This window comes from Pezoporus occidentalis, unplaced genomic scaffold, assembly GCF_034315485.1.
Source record: "Pezoporus occidentalis ecotype Australia unplaced genomic scaffold, CSIRO_AGI_Poc_V1 ctg19, whole genome shotgun sequence".
NCBI classification, from domain to species: Eukaryota; Metazoa; Chordata; class Aves; order Psittaciformes; family Psittacidae; genus Pezoporus; species Pezoporus occidentalis.
Genome location: NW_026913748.1, coordinates 8618729 through 8644684, shown reverse-complemented (window position 1 = coordinate 8644684; position 25956 = coordinate 8618729). Strand labels below are relative to the sequence as shown.

At 40.1% G+C, this 25956-nt stretch overlaps 1 protein-coding gene across 11 annotated transcripts in view; it reads right to left on the bottom strand.

Annotated features, from left to right (window-relative positions):
* The window catches only part of CALD1 (caldesmon 1), a 197047-nt gene that overhangs the window by 91800 nt on the left and 79291 nt on the right, over window positions 1-25956 (bottom strand). For 9 of the 11 annotated variants that reach the window (XM_062616683.1, XM_062616680.1, XM_062616684.1 and 6 more), the window contains one exon: window positions 1092-1203. In XM_062616683.1, the coding sequence (XP_062472667.1) occupies window positions 1092-1162 (71 nt within the window). In that variant the 5' untranslated portion in view covers window positions 1163-1203. Of the gene's footprint in view, window positions 1-1091; window positions 1204-1907; window positions 2090-23379; window positions 23472-25956 lie in introns of those variants that run through there. The other 2 variants (XM_062616682.1, XM_062616681.1) reach the window with 2 other exon arrangements.

Here is a 25956-nt window from a genome sequence, read left to right as displayed (position 1 = left end):
CCCTCAAAAAGAAAGCAGGATAATGCGTCTCATCAACCTGGGATTCCCCCCACCAGGCACCATGAACTTCTATTAGAGAGCCCTGCTGATGTAGCAAGGCCTTACTAGAAAACTCAAAGCAAGCATAATAAAAAAATGTATTTGGTATTGCATTCTGCTGACTTCCATTTATAACTTCTCTGAAAATGTATTTTCTCCTACAGCATTCAGAACCCAAAACACCATGGTTTTGTTAGCACATGGGAAAGACCAGAAATAAAAATTAAGTCCATATGCAAAATTAAATACAAAATTAAGAGCAAAATGTGCTAAAAACTAAGTTCAAATTTTTTAAAAAATCACTGCAGTGACTAAATCAAATCTTTATATCAGAGAAGACATTAAAAAAATAAATAAAGCCTGACTTCTTCCCTGCTTACTCCACTGTAAATCATGGGAAATTCCATTAAAGCAAACAGAACTGAAAAAGTGTAAAATGGGGTTAATGAAAAGTCATTCCCAGTACTTTCATGCTGCTTCTTCCATAAACTGACACCCTCGTACCCACATCAAGTTCTGTTCTCATTCACACCAAAGTAAATCTGTAATAACCGATAGCAAATGCTACCCTTGCTGCCCACAAAAAGTGACAAACAGGACAAATACAACAGCAATTGCACAGTAACAGCAGACAATTCACAGTTATGCTATACTAATATACGAAATGCTACCTCAGCTTTCAACGGATATCATTCTGTCTCCATGTCTGAAATCCCTTTAGCGCATCACTCACTCACATGACATCTAAGCCTGAGTTTTCCTATCAGTGATTTCTTGTGGCCACAGTCCATATTCACTGTTTATATTTATCCATACAACAAAATAACTAGAAGCCATTTAACATTTACCACAGCCTGAGAAAATTAGACAATAGACACTCCTTACTTCCATCCTCTCTCACGGTATTAACTAAAGCTATTTTATGGCATATATTGTTAGCAAGGACTCTTTGGTTAACTATAGCATACTTTGGAATTTAGAACAAAAATACTCAAAGCCACTGCTAATCAAAGGCAAGCCACCGGCACCATTTTCCACACATAATACCTCACCTCTCTGCTTCAAGGCGCATTTCCTCACGCTTTTGCCTCCTGAGTTCTCTGCGGCGTTCAAAGTCATCCATGGTGAGTGCTCAAGTGTTCAGAGCTCTGGGAAGATCCAAATCTAAAAGGGAGATGACCACTTAGATGAGAGAGAAAATACAATGGAAGCATTTAATCAATCAAGTCCATTTAGTTTTGTTTTGCTTTCTTAACTATTTCTGTAACTATTTTCTTTTTCCACCAAAAAAATAACTTCCTCAGTATTGTTGAGGTAAACAAGATTGATGAAATGCCTTGTAGGATAAACATAGCCCATGCCTGCATTTAGTTTCCTAGCTAAAATGAAATCCATGCTTTAAGTAAGGACCGTATACATCTGCTAGCCGCAGAGTAGCTATTTGTAACATCACAGGTCTTTTCTACAAACAAAAGCAACAATTCAGCAGGATTTTAACTTTAAGCTTCCAGTTTTTACTGGAAGCAGTAAAAATGCTACACAAGAGATTTCTTATTTTCTTCAGCTGCACAGATAACTAAACATTTTGCAGAAGTTAGTTCTCATCTGTTTGTTCCCACCACCCTCCTTCAAAAAAAAAGGAAAAAAAAAGGAGAAAGAAAAAATGAGAAAATGAGGAAACAAAGAAAAAGAAGAGGAAGTTAGAAAAGAAGAGTGAAGGTAAAGAGAAAAGAAAGAAAACAAGCCACAGCTTTTAAATACCACCCAGGAGGAGCCAAACTATGTATAAATCCTGCTCAAAGAACCAAAAGTCGTAATGTTTTTTTTTCTTCCTGTAGTTTAATCCACGCGTTTTCCCCGTGCCCTACCTTCTTTTTTATGATTTAGTCCATGAAATATTTTCCCCTTTACAGCTCTTCATATACAAAGCCTTTCCAGCCTTGGTTTATATCCCATCAAGCCAAGTATTACAGAATTCCCCTGCAGCCCCCAAACCAAAAATGACTACCAGAAAAGGGAAAGCTGTTCTCTTTTTGTCCCTGCTTTGTTTACAGAGCTGTCAGTGGTTAGTTAAACTCTGCCTGGAATCTGGCATTTAAGGCCTGCTCTAAGATTGCTTCCTGTGCAGGGCTGGAGGCCTCAGCTTCCTCTGCAATCCTAGCCTAGGCGCTGCACTCAGAGGATTTCCACCCCCCCAGACTCCCCCCACAAAAAACCCTTTCCCAGCCTGTTTAAAGACCAGCCATTTACACTGCAGAGAAAGCTAGCATGCAGACGCAGGCTAACGTTTTCAAAGGTAGCTTATGAGCTGCTTGCATTTCGAGAGAAACGAAGCCAAGGTGCATTTGTAAATTATTTGAAGCGCTCTGTTTGCAGATGTAGATCTGTCTTGCGGCTTTATGTTCCTGCCTGCCGGTGCAGCGTCCAACCGCCCTCCCCATAAAATCACTGGCAGTAGCAAAGCCTCTCATGACTTAAGGGAATCTGTGGCTTTTTCTCCCCCTTTTTTGGATTAAAACATTGCTGAGGGCAGGGGTTTTGTGAAGGTTATTTTATTAGTTTACTTTTCCTGGGGGTGTTTTTCTTTCTGATTTGTTCCTGGATTGGGGGATTTAAAGTTTTGTTGTTGTTGTGACTTTTTTCGCATCTGGCTGGCTGGGGTTGTTTTGTGGAGGTTCAAAGGGAATGTTCATTTTGCAAATCTGATCGTGACCGTACAATTGCCGCTGCCTTTTTCTTCTCTTTTTTAAATGTACAATTAGAAAATATGCATAAAAAGCAAGTTGTAACAAGACGTTTTTCTCAAATCTTGTGTTTGTTTACTCTCACCACCATGTACCCCCTGAAGAACAACCAACAGCAAATCTGCCGTTCTCTCACAAGAAGTATTTTCATCCCAGCCTATGTGTGCAAGTAAATCCTGCCTTGGTTCCTTTGCTAGAAGGCCCGTGAGTTGCAAGGCTGATGTGGTTCCCCCCACTGGGAGACAAGAATCAAAGGAGGAATGGTACACTACAGAGAGCAAGTTGGAAGCAGCATGCTGGGTTTCTGTGCACAGAGGGCAGATGACAGTGTCCACAGGAACTAAGACTGCACCAAGCACCAACATTTAGTCTGTGGAGTACAGCTGTCATCTGGGATTTAAAATATAAAGAGCTGACTGTCAGGCTGACACCTCATATGCTAGAACTGAGAAACTCAAAGGTTTTCTCCCACTCTATATCCCCAAAGCAGGCATGCTTTGGCATCTGATCTATTTGCACCTTCATCTCTTCTTATCCAGCCAGGTACATCCCTCTCTCCAACTTTTCTGACTAAGATACACTCCTTCCCCACCATCAGTTCCAGATTCTGGGCACCCACATTTCCCCCATGCCCCTCCAAATGTTCCAACCAATACTTCCACCCCTTCTCTTCCTCCATGGTCCTCAGAACCGTCTCTTGACTCCAAAACCTTAAGCTCTCTTCCTCTTGAGGAAAGCCAGGGAGAATAATAATAACAACCCAGAACTATTCCTCCTCTTCCTCCCCTCTTTCTTTCCCAGGAGCACAAGGGAGATTGCACAGCAGCTATGAGAAGTTCTGTAATCTTTCTAAATCTTTCTTCATCTCCAGGGTGCTTTTCTGTTGTTCAGTGAAGATCAGATGGATGGATGTCTTGGGAGGATGTTTAGGGTTTATTATAGTGTCTCCTCTCAAAGGACTGAGGTCCAGCCCCTTCATGGTATTCAGATGACTTGCAAAGTCAAACCTCTTTTTCAAAAATGAGGAAAACACTTGGGAAATGGAGGTCAAGTCAACAGCAGGACCTTTAGTTAGGAGAGCCATATCAGTGCAAGAAAATGAGTCATTAGATAGAAGATCTACTTGAAGAAGTCAACTATTCAATGCTGTTCACTGTCTTTCCCAAAATGATTTATCTTTCAGCCTCTGAAAACTACTTGGACAATAGCTTCATCAATCTCTCTAAAACTATTTGTTATCTCCACAGAGTAAAAAATAGTTCCTGGGAGTGTTCTTGCTTCTCAAAATATTGGAAAATTGCTTTCCTTATAGATAAAAATACCAATTATTTGAGGTATTTTCTACAAAGTATTTTTGAGAGTATGCACATTTTGATGCTGCTTTGATTTTTTTTCTGAATTAGAATTGTTCATGAGTGAAAACATCCTGGGACTAAATGTAACACTACCCAGCTCCACTCCAGGGGCTGTCTTTAGAGCCAAATGTGAAAACATCTCTCTGTGTGACCTTCCCAGGTATGCAAAGAAATTATTGGTTTACTCTTTTATTACGTCCTTTTTTTTTCCTCTTACACATTTTTAGTAATTATTTGGTGTCAGACCAAAAAAGTTCTCTTTTTCTGGAGAGAGAAAAACTGTACCTAAGAAAACTGTTTCAGATTAAAAGTAGCGACTCATTCAGCCTAAAATAAATAAATAATAGATTCAGTTTTATTTTAAATATAAAAATTTTGGTTTTCAACCCTTACACAACTGAAATAATACTGAAAGAATCTGAAGTGAACTCTCAAGAGTTTTCCACTACCAGAGTCAGAAGAGGGACCTATGGAAGAATATTACAAATATCTTTGACTGTACTTTTACTGTCTAAATGCTTTCTAGAACTACTGCAGATAATCCTTGCTCAGGACCTCAGATTTTTCACAACCTCACATACAAGAGTCTTCTCTGGGTCCCTACTTCCTTTAATTCTGAGACTGAAACTTTAGAGATCATAGGATGTCTGATGAACCATGTGGTCTTCCTAAAGACATGCAATGAAGGACTAAGAGAAGACAGATAAGCAGAGTAACTTATCTACATTTAACATTATTGCCCCATTACTTGAATCAGAATCATAGCAAAGTATGTGCCCTGCAAATACCATCTCCCCACAAAACCACTCATTTCAAAAGCAGCACCAGTTATGTTCTCTCCTTTTAAACTCTGCACTTCATATAATGCCTTTGATCTTCATTTGACAATGGTTTATTGCTAAAATTAGTTAAGCTTTTCATTGTCTTACTAAAAAGTGCTTCCTTCAAGGACAGCCCTAATTAAACTCTCTTGGTACAAAACTCACACATGAAAATCCCTCTCCTCTTTTTGTTGCATCCCATGAGAGAATTTAAAATTTTGTCTTCTTCCAGCTTTCCTCAAGGTGGAAAAATAAGAGGAATGCACAGTAATTGTAAATATATGACAAAATAATAGCAATTAACATGAATATGCTCTTTGAAAACAAGTAATAAATTGGCTAGGTAGAAATATACACACAATCACACATCTGTATAATTCCAGTATGGAAAATAAAATAGCCTCCTACTCTGACTCAGATTTAATATTATCCTCACCCTATTCCCATCACTGATTTCAGAGCCAACTCAGCACCTGGGGGGCTTAAAAACAGATGAGCTAGACTGATAATAAGCAAGTGAAAATACAGACTGCTACTCAGGTTCTTAACAAACAGACATGTCTTTCTTTCAAGACTTACCAGTCACCTTACCATTACACTGAACAAGCTCCCAGACTGCGATGTTGATGCTGAGCCTCTGCACTAGCTTCAACCTAGTTGAGCCAGGAAACTTCAAGCCACAGCATATTCCCTAATTTAGCATGGCTGTGTATTGCACAGGGCTCTATGCTGGCCATGTCTGGTGGCAGCACTCTGCAAGCACATGCCATCTTGTTTCCCTTCCAGTACAATGACACAATTACAGATTTCCTCTTGGTGACCTTCAGGCCCAAAAAGGATGAAAGCCATGCCTGTTTCCTCAACATGGGATCACTCACTGCTCCAGCATTTTGAATACCCAGGGCAAACTTCATGCAGACAACTGCTAAGCAAATTGCAAGTCATGATGACTGCCCATGCAGATATCATGAATCAGAGCTCTTGCCAGACCCCTTCTCAGTAGTTTGGCCTATTCTTCATTAAAGAATTAACTGTAACCCAGTCAAAACCAGCACATGGCAGAACATAGCTTCATCCTGCACTGTTGTAGGACTCCAGTTCCATGGGAGGTGGTAGAAATTTTAGGACCTGCAGGGAGCACAGATAAGACCTAGAGTAATTATAGTGGGTTGACTGTGGCTGGACATGAGGTGCCCAGCTAAGTGGCTCTGTCACTCCCCTTTCTCAACTGGACAGGTAAGAGAAAATATAAGAGTTGCAGGTTGAGATAAGGGCAGGGAGATCAGTCAGCAGTTACTGTCACAGGCAAAACAGACTCAACCTAATGAAATAGCTTAATTAATTATAATAATAAGAAATAAAAAATAAATCTTAAAAACACCTTCCCTTCACCCCTTCCATCTTCCGGCTTTACTTCCAAGTTTTCTACACCCTCCCCAGTCAAGTGGTGCAGGGAAGCAGGGAACAGGGGTTGTGGTCAATTCAATACACACTGTCTCTGCTGCTCCTTCTTCTTCAGGTGGAGGACTCCCCACACTCTTCCCCTGCTCCAGCATGGGGTCCCTCCTATGGGAAGCTGTCCTCCATGAACTGCTCCAATTCGAGTCCTTCCCAGGGGCTGCAGTTCTTCATGAACTGCTCCAGTGTGCATCCCTTCCATGGGTGCTGTCCTTCAGGAACAGGCTGCTCCAGCATGGGTCCCACCAGGGTCACAAGTCCTGCAGCAAATCTGTGTGGGCTCATCTCTCCACGGGTACACAGGTCCTTCCGAGAGCCTGCTCCAGCGTGGGCTTCCTGTGGGCTCACAGTCTCTTGAGTGCATTCCCCTGCCCCAGTCCTGAGTCCTCCATGGGCTGCAGGTGGAGATCTGCTCCACCAAGGACCAATATTGGCTTCAGCGGGACAGCCTACTTCACCACGGTCTGCACCACAGGCTGTAGGGAAATTTTTTCTGCTCCTCATTCTTCATTGAGCCTGGTGTTTGCAGGGCTGTTTCTTCTCTCATAGTCCCACTTCCCTTCAGCTGCAGTTGTGCAGTTTTTCCCCCATTCTTAAATACATTATCCCAGAGGTGCTACCGCTGTCGCTGTTGGGCTCGGCCTTGGCCAGCAGTGCATCTGTCTTGGAGCCATCTGACATTGGCTGTACCAAACATAGGGGAAACCTCTAGCAGCTTCCCATAGAAGCCATGGCTGTAGCCCACCAGCTACCAAAACTTTGCCATACAAATCTAATACAGTAATAAAAAGGACAATGCTGTGTTTCTTCTTGAAAGAAATGATGTCCAGTTCCTAGCCTCCTCCTTTCTTGTTTCCTCCCTCCTGCATCCCGAGCAGCAGGAGGCAGGAGGGGTGCAAAGAGAAACAGCCTCAGGATTTACAGAAGTCAAGTAACAGTGCAGAACAAGGAATCCAATGGCATATCATGGCCCAGTTCCTAACATTTGGGGTGAATCAGGAACCCAGCAACTGGGAATATTCCTGCTTGATTCTACCTCTGATTTACTACTTTGTGGCCTTGAGAGCTGAGCCTCAGTTTTTACTCACACAAAAAGGATCCAATATCTCATTAAAGCTTGACATAAACAGACTGCAAACAGCTTTGTGAACTTTACTCCATTAATCCGAATGTCCCATTTTTCTACCTTTCTCCCTGTGTCCCAAAGCCCTCGTGTAGAAGTATGGACCTTTCAAATGTCAGTCAAGGACTGGTCAATGTGAGCACAAATATTTTGCTTCAGCTGGATATATGCCATGACATCTGCTGTATCCTTAGGACTACCATTATCCTTTCTTTCTAACTCCTCTACCTCAAAAATGAAAAGAGAAGCTCTTCATTGCCCCTTTTGCAGCTGAAAGTAACTCAGCAAGCAACACTCATTGTCTAAGTGTTACTTCTTTAATTTTGCACTCATAAAGTACAGGTATGACAAGCATTCTACTGCAATATCTGAGAAAATTAGAGTTCCTTAATCTATCTATCTTGAGTCAGAACCAATAAATCTGTTTTATATGAAAATCTGTCAGAAAACTTTCAGAAATTGTTTTCCTGGCTCCCCTTTTAATTCCACTATGAGAAGTATTCAGTGCCACTCAGATCTTTCAGAAACAGGCACAACTTCTTTTAATTCAAAAGGTGGAGTTCAATGGATTGATTTGTCCATTGTCCCACCTCATTAATCTGAAATGTTGGGTATAGCTGGCAATCATATAGTACCAATAGCAAAGCTTACATTTAAAGAAACTCTTCTTTGCTCCATAAACTTACGTTTAATTGTTCCTTTATGTAAAATCACATCCGCAATTGTTACTGTAAACTTGGCCAAGTATTCTTGTTGACTGCAGATAATGAACTCTTGCACATGCTCACACACACACACACACACACACACACACACACTTGTATCAAACAGCTTTATTCTTTCCCAAACAAAGTTTGGGCCTTTATGTAAAATAAATGTATTGGGTCATGTGAACACAGTTTTATTCCAGTCTAGCCTGTGCTTGTTTCATCTGACTATACTTCTAAGGACTTCCAAGGAAAATCCATCAATGGCAAACCAACCAAGTGCAGTTCATACTTAACAACAGAAAATCAAACTTTGGGGGTTGCTCAAAGTCCAGTTTCTCTTCTCAGAACATTTCTCTTCCATCTAGATGTGTATGTCCAAACTACTGAGTATGAGAAAGAGGCAGAGAATTACCTAGTATTTTGACAGGGTAGCCAAAAAAACAATTTGTTAAAGTTTCTGTGGCGTTATATATGTTTTCCATCTCACCTTTCACAGGTATAGAAAAAGCTTATTTACATTGGTTAGGCATTTTTAAACCTGATTAACTTATTAGTTAACATCTCTGTGGCCTCCTGAGCAAAACTATGTAGTGATTACATACACAAAAGATTCCCAGTTTATGCTCTGCATACTAGTGGTCCACAGCACCACACTACAGTCCAGGTCCTTGATCCAAGTATATGCTGAACAGGCTTCACTCACCCCAGCTACAGCACAGGTTACCACAATGAGTGCCACACATGTCCTTGCAGGGTGTCAGGTCGTGCTGCTGTAGGGTGAACACATGGAAGTGTTGACCAGGAGCTTTTTATAGGACATTGTCCCTGTCACAGTGTTCATTCCATGGGTCTGCAACTAGAAGATCCATGGCTTTAGATACCTGCTCAGGTCCATCTCCTGGATCCATGATCTAATTTAGCACTGAGGAAGAAGCATTACAGAGCTACACCATCCCAGAAGTGTCAGAAAACTTTTAGCATGCTGCTGCTAACACTGCAATACACGCCCAAGCATGCAGCAGTAGAACCTATCATTGCAGAGCTAGTCAACTGTAATGGAAAGTCCCCATTTGTCTTTATTCCCATGGCAAGGCTGAGTGTGGGTATGCCATTTCCATTCTTCCCACTTCCTTCCTCATCTTCCTCCTACTGCACATCGACATAAGGGCCAGGCAGAGCTTTTTCTCGATATTTGGATTTGCATATACTGGTTCCACCCCTGATCTCTATGACATTTGTCTATCATTTCCCATTAGCAGTCAAAGGAAGAAACAAGACATAGCTGGAAACTGCTGGCAAAGCTACTGGTTCTCATGTTAGAAGGATTGACCCTTGACTCTCTTCTTCAAGTGTCCTCTGAAATATTTCAAATATGTTCTCCCCAAAGATCAGAAGATACTGAAATATTTTTCATATACAGAATAGAGTTGAAATCCTGGTCCTGTTGGAATCCCTGGCAGAATTCCCAGAGACTTCAATCAGGACTGGATTCCACCCTCACAGGCTAAATTCATCTAATATACACTAAGAAGGATAAGTGAGCTCACCCTGCATGTCAGAAACCGGTTTGATCTCAGATTATGCCAATATAGGCTACTTCCTCTTCTCATACCCTTGTGCACGCACATGCAAAGGCAGAATTTCTTTCACTCCTGCAATGCTTACTTGTGAGAAACAAATTATTTTTACTCATATCATCAACAATGATGTAATACTTAGCCTTTGTCATAGAAACAAAGGGCAGCTGAAAATTGCATTGCTCTGTACTATTGTTTAATCATAAGTGAAAATATCCCAGGTAATGACAATGAGGTCCCCATCTCAAAACACTGAAATCTAAGGGATTTTGTAGTCCACAAAACATTTTGTAAAAGTACTCAGTCCCAAAATAAACACTGACTTGTATTCACATTTTCTCTGCATCCAAACACTGGGAAGCTGGCTTGTAGTTACCCTTCTCTCTTACATGCTTCTACCAGTGACTACCTTCAGCTTCATCATGTTAATCTAATCAGAAGAATGCTCCTATCATGCATTCATTGCACCTGCACGTTTGTCACAAATTTGTGCCCTGGCTGTTGGCCAGCTTCATCTCTTGCTGAAATCTCAGTGGAGAAAATCAGTGCCCATGCCACCACCTTCCAGTCAGGAGCTGTTTGTTTCTTAACAATAGAAAAGGACGGACAAACATCACTAAGAAACAGATTAGGCCCGGCTCAGATGATCAAGACATATTAAAGAGGAGAATGCATTTCCTCTTTCCCTATAAATCATAGACCGGTTGGGTTTTGAATCAAAAGATCATCTAGTTCAAACCCTCTGCCATGGGCAGGGACACCTTCCACTAGACCAGGTTGTTAAAAGCCCCATCCAGCCTGGCCTTGAACACTTACAGGGAGCGGGTATCCACAACTTCTCTGGGCAACCTGTTCCTAGTGCCTCACCTCCCTCATAGTGAAGAAATTCTTCCTAATAACTCATCCAGATATACCTTCTTTCAGTTCACCACCCCTACTGACCTTCACTCTTACATGAAATATTTCAACAATATGTTGTCTGAACTTATTTGTTTCCAATTAGGTTTTATGAATATTTTATCACCCTATTCACACTTGTTCTATGTATTACCCAGGTCTTGAATTAAAAAGCTAAGGTAATGCCATTAAAAATAATGAAATGTACAAGCAAGTCTAAGGTAAGGCTCCAACAGAAACATTCACTTAGCCAGACTTCAAACTCCACATGTTTTCTGGAATGCATTTCAAAATACAGAATCATGATATATTAAGCTACATAGTCAGTCATAAAACAAGTAATAGAAAATAATATAAAGATACAATGCAGCCAGCTTACTGTGCCTTCTTTTTTGTATTTTCAACCCTGTTTCTTTTCCTGTTAAAACATGCAGCTCTAGGATTCAGCTCTGCCTACTGCTAAGCATCAATAAACTCTAATGAGAATTGAGGGGTCTCTTGCTTGCTCTACCGAACCAGCAATAAGCAACAATACCAAGTTTAAGTTGTCATCCCTGCATCTTTAAAGAAAACATTAACACTACAAAAAGACCCACCCCTAAAGTCTTTGGTTTGCTGATTTTACTAGTTCTGCCCTGAGAGACACCAAGTATTTTGAATTCAACCAGTTCCTCAGAAGAAATGAATGACAAATTTTCAAGGTCTCGCCTTTTGCTCCTGAACTTCAATTAACTCATCTTCCCCCCCAGTATCTGTATGCTTTCTTTGCACAAACACAATGCACGTCACCGTGACAGATACACTGCAGCTGAAAGTCCAGTTATTCAATGGCAGAGCACCATGGAATTGTGTGGAAATCCATCCAGAAAGGATCCAGCTGCAGAAAATTCTACGGGGTTTTTCCAGCTCACACTTTGAAAGTCACTTTTACAAATGAAACCCAGATTGGTTTTTGCCAAGTAGCTATATCAATTTATCTCTAATGAGCAGCAATTCTGTGTCATTTTGGTTGAAAATTGAAGCATGGGGTCAGCACCAGCTTCAAAGAGGTACAGCATGGCAGCAAAACTGTGAAGCCTTTAACAGGACAGCTTAAATAGGGTACTGCAAAATAGATGCTCCCCAAGCCATTTGCATATTTGAAGTTTCTGTCATAGACCCTACATGATGCTGAGTTTAGCCGAAAGTAAGGAAACACTAAACACAATGTCACCAAACCAGAAGACCCAACAGTAGTAAGGCTTTCTTACAACAAAAAAACAGTAGGTAAAATGACACACTCACATGCTGTGCATGAACCAGCATAAAACCTCACATAGCAAGATTAATATATTGCCAGCTTCTCTCAAGAGACTTGCACAGAGGATCTGTTGAATAATCTGGATAATAATCTGACTGCTATCTAGACATTGAGGCACAAACACTTATTGCAGACAAACACCATGAGAGCAATGCATCAGTACATCCATAACTTTGTGTGTGACTGCGCGCTGCTTCACCCTGCAGGGGACCATCACTGCCAAAACTTACAACAGAGCCTGGCTCAGAGTCAATTAAACAAGACAGGTGGGGCCTGACAGAATCCCGTGTACTTAATACTGAGAGTACACAGACATACATACTTTCTTTGTATTAATGTGACAAATGAAGCTTACAGTTGAGCACTGTATCAAGCCAATAAATGGTCTGATTTTTTTTTGGGAGCAGTGCCTCAGACAATGCCTGTGTGGTCCAGAAAAGAAAATGTTTAATTTTCCTTCAAAAAATAAATGGAAGAAAAAAAAAATAAACAAATCTCTGCACCATGCATTATCTGCTACCTTTCCCTAAGTCCCCTTTCATAAGGATCCAAAACCCCTGTGGGGTCTCCTCCAGCCTCCCTTGTTGCCATGTAGGATCCTCCCAGCTCAGAATGAGACACAGGGCTGCTCACAGTCTAAGTTCCAGGCACCAAAGGCATATGGAGCAAATTTTTTGCAGTCAACCCACAGAGCAGGGTCTTTGTACACAAGGTATGTGTACAAAGCATTGGCCAAAACCAGACAGACAAAGGTGGACAATTTCCAATCTCTTTGTAAATGGTCTACATAGGAAAGCAGTCTATATATACAGTGCAAATAATACTTTATAACTCAGACACCTCATCCTTAGTTATGGCCTAGCTGGAAAAAAAATTGTTGAACTCAGCCTTCAAATGTTATGCCTTCTTCAAAATGAAGAAAGCAGAAATAATTGCACTTATGACTGGCATGTGTGCACTGAGGCCTCCTGATAGCGGACGCTTCACAATTCACCAGATCTGACGGCTTTACAGGAGTGGAGTATTACTAGAGAGACAGCCTCTGCAAGGATACCCTATTAAATATGTGGAAAAAAACATTAGGAAGGCAAGGGAACAGAGGCAAGAATGGTAAAAGAGGTCTGAAAAAAGAAGTAGACTCTGGAAACGATGTACAGAGAAGGATCAAAATAAAATCACAGACCACAATGCTTGCAGACTTGGAGGATTTTTACAACCCATATCCCAGATAAAAATACTAAAAATAGCTTGCACCCCTAAAATGAACAAAGAAAATAAAAGCCGAGTAAACTAACCAGATTTTTCAGTGCTTACCTAGACCAAGTAAAACCTTTACAACTTGTAAATACTGGCAAGTGTCACTTCAGATATTATTAAAGGATTCCCTAAACATAAAAGTTTGGTCTGCAGTTAAATTTTTGCCCCTTTGCTTTTCCAATATTGAAAGTAATTGAAAACAGAAGACATGCTTCTTGATGTAGCCTAACATTTAGGAACAGAAAGTATAAATGTTAGATATACAGCTGACACTGCGATTCAAGTTTGCACCCATATACCTTCACACAAAGCATTAACACTTAAAGTCACATAAAATACCTGTGCAATATACCCTAGAACACTTATTGATACCACTTTCAAGACACTGCAAATAAAAATCAACGTATAGATGGCACCAGCTCTTCTCCTGGCCCACAGTGCGGAAGACACAAACTCATAAGGTATTTCTTTCAAATAAAATGGTGTCACAAATGACATTACAAAAACTCTGCCCAAAGCAAATCATATGTCCTGGGAATACATATAATTGCACGTATCGGAAATAGATCTCTTTACTTACTATCTTTACTACTGCTTTAATCCATATTATTTTAGTATCTACATTAAAAAGGAGACAGGAATATCTTTGGAGATGACTAAGCAGTTTCTTGATTTCTGTTAAGTACCAAAAAGCAGTTCTGCCAATTTATTAATATTGAAGTTTCTACAGCTTAATATGAACTTGGTTCCAAGAACTACATTGGTCTCCTTAAACTATGTGTAGCAAGAAGTCAACACTGTGCCAGCTGGCAGATTAAACAAGCCATCAAAGTAGGCTCCTACTGAATTTAAAGGATTGTTTTTCATCTTTTCCCTCTCTACTTCTCTACATCCAGATGTATTATTTAGGGAATTTTTTCCAGTCCCAGTAAGAAAAGTGAAAGAAATGCCCTTGGCACTTAATGAGTTTTTCCTCTGATGTGGTCTCCTGCTGCAATTGGAATTTATTCCATTACTGTATGGCTTGCAATGGTCCCAAAATACCTCTGACTACATGAAAAGACAGGGAAAGTGTGTTTAGGGTAGGTATGGGTCTTCATTCAAAAGCAGGGACAGCCTGGGTTGATTGATTTTTAGTGGACGACTTCATTCAGACCACCATTATCGTGGTATGCCACCCCACAATTTATGCCCTGCAGCCCCTTGTGCAGGAGACCAGCACTGCACACAATAGTTGGGAAAATCAGAGGACGCTAGGATTAAGAACAAGGAGCAGGCTGGCAGAGAAGCTTGTTTCTCTGCAGTCCCTGCAGGATGTCAGAAATGAGAAAAAAAGTCCTGTGTTAAAATATTGTGCCTTCACAGAACAGAGGCCATCAAGCGTATCATTTTTCCTTCAGAGGTTCAAATCAGAGCTGTATCTAATCTCTGTGGACATTTCAGACTGATTGGAACTACAGGCACCAGAAGGAGGAGCACTGGCTTTTGAAATGCCTGGAAAATAATTTTATAAAAATGGAAATAGGAATAGAAACACCACGTAGGCCTCCCTCAGTATTTCAGTTCCTGGGTAGTAAAATCAGTTCAGTCCCATAAACTTGCTACTGAACTAGAAAACAAAGAGGCCTTAAAACCAAGTATAGGCACATAGCCAGAGGCTGAGACAGCCAGCTCTGGAGCTTGACCATGAATCGGAGCATCTTCTTCCCAAGGAGTGAGAAGCCCCTCCAGGCTCCCTCTCAGGCCCCGTCTGGTCCCACAAGGCAAGCAGACCTCCTATTCCCAGGCAGACTCCACAACCATCTTAGCTCATGGAACAACTGCAGGATTTGGCTCAAATAGAGTTTGTTTTGCCAAAATTGTCCGGGGGGTTACAAGCATTCCCTGCCTCCTTCTTAAGGGGAAGTTTAATTTTTAATTGTATAAAGCTAAAGTGTAAAAACCGTATTTCAGATGTATTCTTTGTTTCTAATACCCATTATCCGTAAGGGGATTCCCTTGCTTGGCTAGCAGTCGGGATTCATTAGACATTTTATGATGATTCTTTCTGTTGTGCAGATATATGATGAATCTCAGATGTTTAAATAGCATATAACAGTGCTCCATTGACCTTGCTCAGTACAGTTGGAAGGAAAGAAAGGTAATTTTACTCAAAGAAATGTTAAAAATGTGTCTACACTACAGCACAGATGCAGAGGATAAAGAAACTCCAGAGGGATTAAAATATTTTAGATTAATTTGGAAGAAGGCCACATTGTGTAAAGCCTGGTTAGTTGGGCCTTTCCAATTCCATGCCATATAAACAAACCCATTTAAACTGCATTTGTTAGAAGGAATGTTTTAAAGAAAAAAAAAATCCCCCCAAGCAGTTGTAACTCAAATGACCTCCAGTTCTGTATTCTCTTCTTACTGCCTAAAGAAAAAACATATGTACAACATATTCTACCCAGAGCTAGTGCAGTTGCTGCATGATTCATACCGCTTGAAAATTAAGTCATTTAAGTAAAGAGATTCTGGCTCACTCAAGCAAGGTTTTAAAACTGATGCAAGGCTCAATCTGGTTGGTTTTGTGGTTGGTTTTCAAGCTGGCTTTCATACTATGGACAAGACCACTGCTTATAGATCTCTGCATGGGGCTGGGTGGAAGGAAGAAAAAGAAAAAAAAAACTGAAAGGAAGAGACTTAAAAAAAAAAAAAGTTAAGAAAAAGAGGGAAAACTAGAATAATATGTACCATTAAGAAGACTATATAAGGACTAACTTAATGTTCAGTGTACCACTGCCTGGTAGAAGCAGGTTTTTAATGCTTACTCACTTTCAAGGTCAAATTTTGCTGCTTTTACTCACAAAGAATGGAGTTTTTGCCTTCTAAAAAGACAAGTCACAGAGTGTGGTACTAAATAACCATAAAAAGTAAAAGGTTGCTGACCCTTATGAGTTAAGTTGAGACGCAAAGGAATACGAGGGTAGCAGTGAGCCATCAAGAAGGATAAAAAAGTGAAACACACAGCTATTATGCATGGTTAGCATCTACAAAACAGAAAGCACTTTAAGTAAAGGGACTTTCCTTATCATAAACCATAAATCCTGGAGCAACTTAACATGAGGAATATCCTCTTATCTGCCATGTGAATGAAGAGAGTTATCCAGTGGTCCCAGGCCTCCTTGAGTTCTTGAAATGGTACCCACGTATTTGACCATAACTCTGTCACTGCACAATTTTTTCTCTCCTTGGGGAATGTGAGGCAGCTGACCCAGCTGAGGACGACATATTGCCTGCTCTCTCCCAGATACCCAAAGGAGACAACATAATTTCACCACTGAATATAACCATCTCGGAGGGAAATATGGCAACTGGACTAAAGTTTAGAAAACAAAATGAGGAAAAATGCCTTTTTCATTAAAAGTAATGCACTTTCAAAGATAAAAAGACCAATTTAAGCTCTGGGATTTGAGGTCTAGCACCCCTTCTCTTATGGGAGTTATTATGAGATATTCTGAATATGGTATTGTAAGAGGCTATGATGGTTCTGACATTATGGCCATAAAATTCAGTTGTGATGATGGGTTCTGCAGCTATCATACATTTGATAACACATCATTTGCTTGCTGCAATGCTACTGGTTTAAGTTTTCCATGTGACCTTTTTCTTCTTGATGGTTACTGCACATTACAGATAAACATGTACTCCAGCATCTCCTGCACATTTTTACTTTGTCTGCACAAAAAGCCGGGAATATGGGAGCACACGTAGCCAGCCACGTGCTCCCATATTCAGCCTGACTGCATGAATGGAATGGATACATTAAGCTCTCTTTGGAGATACTCGAGTTCTGCAGGGATATAACCACAACCAGAAAGCTGGATTTTTACATCAACAAAAAATCAGTTCAGAATGTAGAACTTCTTGTGGTTGGGTTTTGTCCATCGAATGTCATGTATGAACCTTTGTTTATTGACATACCACTCTACACATTCATGAGAACAAGATGTTCTCTAGTCCTTTAACTATCATGGCAAAGCATTTTAAATAAATCACATAATTTCAGAAACAGATGCTAAATAGTAAAAGTGCATGTTTGCATCAGAAACAACCAAGACCTATTTACTGGTGCTTAGAAATTTCTATTCTGTGTTTCACATTATCACCATTAATGCATGAAAAACACAAAATCTGTTACATCCTAACCTTTCCTTTTGAACTCTATTTTTTAAATTTATTCCAAGAAATTTATGAGTAGCAGTTAGCATTTTTCAACACTCTTACCTCTGCCCTTTCACTCATATGTCTGCTGCAATTCTGTGTTCAAATATTTTTCTCATCTCTACCATCTCACATAGCAGCTTTTATAGTGGCTTCTCTGCTCCATGTAGAAAGACACACAGGATTTGTGTGACAACTTCTGCCATGGCCAAAATATCATCAAGTCATTCTAACTTCCACCTGTCTGAAAAAAAATCCCACAATCCAGTCCTGAAAAGTAACTCTTTTGAGACGCTTTCTTTTTCACTTTAGCATCAGAACTGGTAACCATTGACCCAAGAAAGCTTATAAGATATTAAGCCTAGATTTTGAATGTCTTAGTAGTTCTAGCCTGAGTGTTGTTCCTTGTAGTACTCCTAGTTAGACACTAATATACTAATAACATAACTCCATTCTTAATATCGCCCTATTCCCAACTGATTCAAATGAAGTATGTAATAAATCTAGAAATCTTACTGGCTTTTAGTCAAGTGGCAGAAGCATGATTAATTTGATTGCCTAATAAATCACAGTTTCAGTTTAGTTAGATGCTATAGCCAACTTTATGTTGCTTGAGATAGTCAGGAGATATGTTAAGGTCATATAGATTGACAGTGGGGATGTAGGTATACAGTAATATAAAGCTGCCCAAATGGCTTTGCTTAGAGCCATTTAAGTTTATGAGTGGGCTTTATGAGCTCTGGTAACAAAGGAACCCCCTGTCTGCTTCCACGAAAAGCTCTTCAGGTGCATCAACTCTGAGTTTTTTATCCCCTAGGCTCCTTGCACCCTCTTCACTCAGGCACTCAACATGGTGTGGAAGCTGTGCACAGCTACCTAACACCAGAAATGAGTCAAGACTCAAGAAGTGACTGCAGAGAGCTGGCTCTGGTGCCCCTGCATCTGTCTCAGGACTAATCTGCTGACTCAATAAAACTATACTCAGTTAACACTGTTAGTTTGTTAAAGACTTAGTTTGTAAGGAATAAAAATCCCTGAAGATTCTGGTAAGAAAAAAAATGAAATAGAATCAATTAATAAAAATAATTAATTCAATTTTATGTTGAGATTTGTGATTTCTTTGTTTCAGCATTGCCACAGGTTTTGCTGCTCAATATTTTCTCTATACTTGTAAAGAAAATAGCACTTAGATTGCCCTCAGTTTTAAGACAAGGCAAAAACATGAAAGAGATTTGTCTTCTGGTGATAAAACTAGCAAAAATAGAACACTTATGTTAATCTTGTCTTTGAAAAACATCAGCAAAAAGCCCCCCAAGCTCCATGAATATGTTGTAGACTGCACATGTCACATAACTAAGGACTGTGATTTCTTGCCTGAGGCTCCCACATTTAACAAAGGGAAACACTGCCTTCAACAAAAGATGCTATTTTAGTTATGTGCCCTTTTACCCTGTCAGAGAAACAGCTGGTATCATAAAGTCACAGCTAATTTGTATCATGTCTGCACTAACAGTCAGATTCAGTTTGTATCAAACTTTCAAAGTTGGACTTAATACCAGTTGATGGATGACAGCTTTTCTTGCCTCTCCCCTTCTCAAAACATATTTAAACATCGCCTCCCACATTAAAAAAAAAAACTAAATACAAATGGAATCTTTAACATGTTTCACACAAACAGAATATATAAAAATGTTTAAATCTCATAAATTTAAGATATCCTAAAGAAGGTGAGAGGATTACAACAGTATTTTTGAAGTTCTGCGACAAATAAATAGTGTTTTCAGACAGACATGTGGGTACCAAGTGCAATGGAAAAAAAATTTCTCATAAGAAGAAAGCTAAAAAGCCCATAACTTGCCCCAGGTAATCTCTTGGGGTATATGTTCCCTTAAAAAAAAAAAAAAAAATCCAGTTTGCCTGCAGACTGCAGGCTTTTTCAAGGCCAGCCTCAACAATTTAGGGAAGACCAATTTCATTTTTCTTTTTTTTTCCAAGGGACCTGTTTCTCATTTATGCTATTAAATGTCATCTATTTTCATTTTAACATCCCCAAAGCAGAATGCCTGAACTGTGTAAAGGGACTTCAGTGAAAGTGAGAGTCAGGCCAAAGACCTAACAGCTTCTCACCCGCAGCACTTGTGTGAGAAAGAGCTGCAAAGATCAGGCTCTTCTTGGAAACAGGCATGGTGGAACTTCCAGAGACTGGGAGTTCAAGCTCAGTTCAGATAAACATCTAACAAATGCTGGTGCACTTCTGAGCACCTCCACAGCACCTGAGTCTACAACGTTAGGTGGAGACAAGATATTCTTTTCAGATTTCAGCTACATCCCACTTCCAGATGATCTAGGAGTATTTGACTGAGGCTCTTTCATGACCTGAAAGCATCATCGAAACATAATCAAGGGAAAATCTCTTTTTTAATGCTGAGCAGTATAGTGATTATTAGTGTTCTGAACAATTGGCCTCATTTATCAAAAAGAGATTAGTTTCCTCTTCAAATTTACATACACCAAGTGAACAGTGTCCCTGGGAAGTTCAAAGCAGCAGTATCAGTAATGCAGTTTTAAAGTGACATGAGAGCTTATTGTGACAGAGCTGAGAAAGCACAGTTGTCAATGAAGACTGAAGAATCCCAGCTCCCAGCTATCTTTCCCTCAGCACACGCATTTCCTGCCTTAGAAGGTTAATATTGTGCAGAAGACAGAAAGATATAGCTTCTGCTGTGCCTAAGCTGTGCTTGGCATTGCTCTCTGATGGACTCCTTGCCAGTGAACAGAGCCAAAGAGCAGCATGCTCCTGCCACATCCTCTCCAGCAAACTATATCTGCTGTCTACCTACTGGGAAGATGCAGATAATCAACTCCACTCCCTTCACTCTGAGCACAGCAGTGACTCTGCCCCTACATATGATCCTTGTGCTTGTTCAGATTTCTTTTTTTTCTAATGTTCTTAAGCCTCTGTCTGGCAAGGCATGGTTTATAAGAAGCAGATTTCTCTTCAACTATTCAGTGTGTCAGGTTTACAACTCCTAGGTGGTGTAATTCCTGGAGAATAAAAAATGTTCTTCATCCAAAATTTTGGATGAGTCACAGCAGGTTTACTTGTTTTGGTTCACCCTTAAATGAAGCATACGGGTGCTCCATTTAATGCTCTGGTTTTCTTTGTTTCAGCTGCCTGTTGGCTCCAAATTTCTTACAAGTAATAAGATTTTACTTGCAAAAGATGACCACCAGTTGGGGTCGGCAGCCAAAGACAACCTTACATTTTCATGGGGCTCTGAATTGCACCAGTAAGAACTACACTACTACTTCCCAGGCTTGATCCCCTGGTATTAAACTAAACAAAACTCCAAACAGTTGTCTTTAACAGCTCTTCAGGAATGCAGCACAATGCAAAAAGCACCAGGTTCTCATCTCTCACACAAGAGCTGTTACCAGAAAATGCCCTGACTGCACATAGAGGTCACATGAAGTCCCTAAAGCTACAGGGAAACTCAGGCAAGATTGACTGCTGCACTTCCACTTGCAAGCAGTAGAAAGAATAGATGAGAGAAGGAAGACCCTACGCTCATTTTGATTTAATTCATAAGAATAAAGCCATAGAAAAATGTCTTCAGAAACTCTACAGAAATGCTTTCAGTCTTGAATATTTAAAAGAAAAGCTGACCAAAACAGTTCTCACAGAGTATTTCCTAATGGCAAACGTCTTGACTTTTAAAAAAATATACATTTCCTTTCAAGGAAGATAATTGGTCATCACTAGCCAATGACTTTGAACCTGAACCTTACAGGGTATCATTTATTTCTTAAAACAATTTCTATAAGCGTTTCTCAGATTGTCTTCCAAAGTCAAATGTGGCTGTACTTAAGAAATAACAGAAAACTTACAGGACTGTCATGATAATACTAAACTGTATTACTGCTTGTTATACTAAGATAAAGATATGTGCCTAGTTTCCAGTACTTTACTGAGATAATACTTGTTTCTTCATTTCTAACTGGTCAACAACCTTTGCTTTAAGGATTTTCTAAAGGCAACTTTAAAAATGGCCTTTCTCCTGGTATTTTCATTCATGTCCCCTAAAAACCACGCTCCTACTTAGCTTCACAGTGTGGAAACAGGAGGTTAAGTGTGGAAGGTATTATCAAATTTTGCCTTTCCTCCCCTTCATGACAGAATTCTTCCACCACTTTGACAAGCGCTGGGCAAGCACCATGGGGACTTCAGTACAAAACAGATGACACTCACCTTCATTCTACACTTGGAGTAGATGAATGAGTCCCTGAGGAACAGATTTACAGATGCCATTTATGCACCACAACAAGACAGTAGCACCAGCTCAGAAATGCACTGAAGCACAGTCTTAGTTTTGGGGGACTGAAGTGCCTTTTTTCAACACCACAGTCTGCATGCTCAGACATGTCTACAAATAGAACTCCAGCTGCTGAGCTGTAAGAAAAACTCTGGAGGGCAGTCACTGCTCTCTCTGAACATCCTATCCTAAGCATGGTGGCTGAGCACTTGCATTTCTGATCCCATTTGCTTTTGGGCAGTATGGCCTCTTTCTCCTTGGGTCAAATTTTAAAGGAATTTACATACCTCATAAAGGCACCATGCAAGGAAACAATAGAGAACTTAAATTCAGTGATCTCACCGGGAGAAGTGTTTCGTGACAAGTCTTAGAACATTTAGGCTGGTTATGAATCAGAAAGAAATCCTAATTTTGGAATATCAGCATTTCCTACAAACTGGAAATCTCAGACTGTATATGGCTTCACCCTTAAATATTCTCCCTGCAAAGGCTCGAAAGTAATGAAGAACTCCAAAATGGCAATCAGGGCAGACAACAGCCTTAAACCACTATCAGCCCATTCAGGCACTTACACAAACCTTCTCGGAAGTGTAGGCAAAGTTAAGAATTGTCCTCCCCAGGAACAATGACAAAACCAGCTAAAACAGGCCCAGACCCAGCATTTCTGATGTGGGGGAGAAGGCTGCTGGAGATGAAAGGCAACACAACTAGTGTTCAGCCTACTACTAAGTCTCTCTCCTCCACAATGCTCTTGGCAAAAAGAGAAGGAATGGAGGAAAGGTACAGGGGAGGTCCAGGCACACAAAGAACATGGTCACTCATCAGTAAGAGTAAGCAGCTCATTGTACGCTGAACTGGAGATGACAGTACCTAAGGGAGTTGCCTTGACCCTGGTGCGATATTTCTGACCCCATCAGTCTGCTGTCATAGGCACTGCTTAAACTTACAACCAGTTCTCAGTTTGTCTCCAGCCTGGAATTTCTGTATACTGAGGGGCTAAAGTTTACACACATAATAAACACTTCCTTTAAATGGTTTGTGAGGCCTTACTTGCTTTGGCAGTGAAAGAACAATGTTTGTAAAAAATGTTTAAGTCTTACATGTTGTAAATAGTCAGTAAACATGGCTACTTGGACTCTCACAGGACTCCTCAGAGCCTGCATGCCCTAAAAAGACGGCACAACAGGACAGTAACACACAAGCACATCAACTTAACACAAATAGATATGATTTAAGACTCCCACTGGAAGCAAAAAACTTGTTGAAATCCTGTAAAAAAATAAATATAGCTATTAAAAGAATAGCCATACACCCACAAACTGATTACAAAAAAAGTCAAATATTTTTATCTAAAGTTAAAATTCAAGATAAGATTCAGTGGTCTCAGAGGAACAGGAGTCAAAGGTCTGACTTTCAGGCCTGTCCGCTGATTTTCAGAGGGATTTGGACCAGCCCACTAGAAACAAGCAAGAACACAGCAGGCAAAAAAAGTCTCAATACAAAAACAAAAAAAATACTGATACAGGAAAACCCTTCTGAATACCACAGGCAAGGAAATCTGAGGCATTTTGATCATACTCACAGGAAGGCAATCAGAGGAAATATTCCAAGCTTTTCAGTAACAAACTAGCTACTGAAGAATCCAAAGATGACTCCTGAAAATAAAGGTGATCACTGCACAGAAATAAAAAATTTGGAACTTTATTTAGCAGTATCATAATTATTGTGATTTTTTTTTTTTTTTGTAAAGTCTTCTTTAACAACACTCCTATAAAGTTTTTTTGAAGTATGGAAAAAACAGAAAAAATTCGCAAGATGCCAACAAAACTCCCATCAACATCCCTATAAATCAGGTTTTGACAAAGAAGACTTATTTCCCAAAGTCTCACTACAAAGCCACTTACTAAAACCTCTTTAAGAAGTGAAGCTGATACATGTTAAGCTGAACCTTCTCTTGTGATTAGCAGGAGATGAACGAAAGCATCATCAGACCCATGGTGAGTTTTCACAAGTGAGGAAGGTTTCTGGAGTACCACCCTAAGGATCTATACTGAGACCTGTAGCATTCAACGTATTCATAAAAGTACTCTGCAAAAGGAAATGAATAGTGAGAAGATAAAGTCTGTAGATGACACAAAACCGCTCATTATAACAATTATAATCATTATAATACGAAGAACTGGGGGAAGAGTTCATAGTAATGAATTTCTCTGGGCAGACTGAATTCAATGTTCACAAATTAAGGTACAGAGGAAAAAAAACAACCCCAAAACATATCTCTCTATACACACAGTGATGAACTCTAAATGAGCCAACAATATTCAGGAAAGACATCTCAGCATCTGAGGAACAGCTCTCTGGAAACATTAGATGACTAGGCAGTGGTTGTAAAAAGCAAATCAAGAATCAGTAGGGAAAAACCCAGGTTCTCTCTCAGTCACACATATAAGTGTATGCATACCTATGCTTCAACATTTGCATGAAATTCTGCTTGCCCTTTCTCAAGAAGATCTCCATAAAGTGATAACTATAATGATAAGAGCTATGGCATGTTCCAATCTAAGAATCTAAGAGTATGGCTCTTCCATACTCTTATCATAATCATAAAATAAGAGTACGGTTTGAAAAAGAGAAATGACTGAGGCAGGATAGGAGAAAGGTCCTGAATGGATTTTAAATAGTAAATATTGCTTATTGTTGTACAAGAACTGTAACTCAAGAAGGAATCAAAAAAATCATGGAGAATAGTTTCGTCCGCTATAAGATAGGGTTAGTTCAGATGTGACTTCTAGCTTAGAAAGTCCCAAAGCAAAGATTGCGAGGTTCTGGGAAAGCACATAAAAGGGCTCAGCAGTAGCAGTCATTTTTCTCCTTCTTGGTAGCTGGTGTAGTGCTGTGTTTTGACTTTCAGCTCGGGAACAGAGCTGATAACAATGATGTTTTGGTCTGGCCAAGGACTTTGTGAGCCTCATGCTCTGATAGGGAGGCGGGGAAGCCGGGAGGAAGCAGAGACAGGACACCTGACCCAAACTGACCAAAGAGGTATTCCATACCACAGCACGTCATGCCCAGGATGTAACTGGGAGTTAGCCAGAAGGGCTGGGAGTCTGCAGGGTTGGAGGAGGTATCGGTCGGTGCTTGGTCGGGCTGGGGGGTGTGAGTTATCAGTCGGCTGGTGGTGAGGTATTGTATTCTCTTCCCTTGTTATTTCCTTTATCATTATTATTATTGGTGGTAGCAGTAGTGACTTGTGTTATACCTTAGTTACTAAACTGTTCTTATCTCAACCCGTGGGAGTTGCATTCTTCGATTCTCCTCTCTGTCCCTCTGGGAGTAGGGGGAGGGCAAGAAGGGGGGGAAGTGAGTGAACAAGCTCTTTGACTGGGTTTAAACCACGACAAAGGAAAAGCCATTCCACACTCATGAGGTTTCACTTCATTTACTGTAAGTGGCTGCCTCAGTCAGAGATAGGATACTAACCTAGATGGACCCTTGTTCTGACCCAGCATGACAATTCTATAAATGTCAATTCAGAGAAAGAGCAAATGAGCTGCCACCCTTATACAAAGACAGTACAACAATTTATGTGTGATCTAGTAGAAACTCATAATGGATACCAGGGGATACAGTAGGAACAGGCTTCATTGAAATGGGGTATTTTTTACCTGAAGACTCACTCTCCTTCAGCTACCACTTGGTAATATACAGACCTACCAAAGTAAAAATAAAACCTGTAAGCTCTCTTTAGAGAGCCTCATACAATCCATACCCTTTAGACCCAAGGACCTTCATACTGCCTTCATACTGCCATATTGCAAGGAACTTCCTGCTGCAAATAGAGGAGATGGATTATTTAAGAATCACTGAAGTAGAATTACTGAAAATAGTGTGATCATAGTGCAATCATACTTGCATTAATTTGCATTACTCACTAGAAACTCGGACTTTTATGGGGGAACGCGGGGTAAATGACTATTAAACAATCTTGAAAACAATTTTACAGACTGATCTTTAGGTTTTACAGACACCAGTCAGTGATTTACATTACTAAAGACTCCAGGGTGACCAAAGCCAAGATCTGGATTTATCTCTTAGAAGTTTCAGTATTAGATTCAAAAGAGATCTCAATCCACTTCTGATGCTTAGCTTTACTATGTAT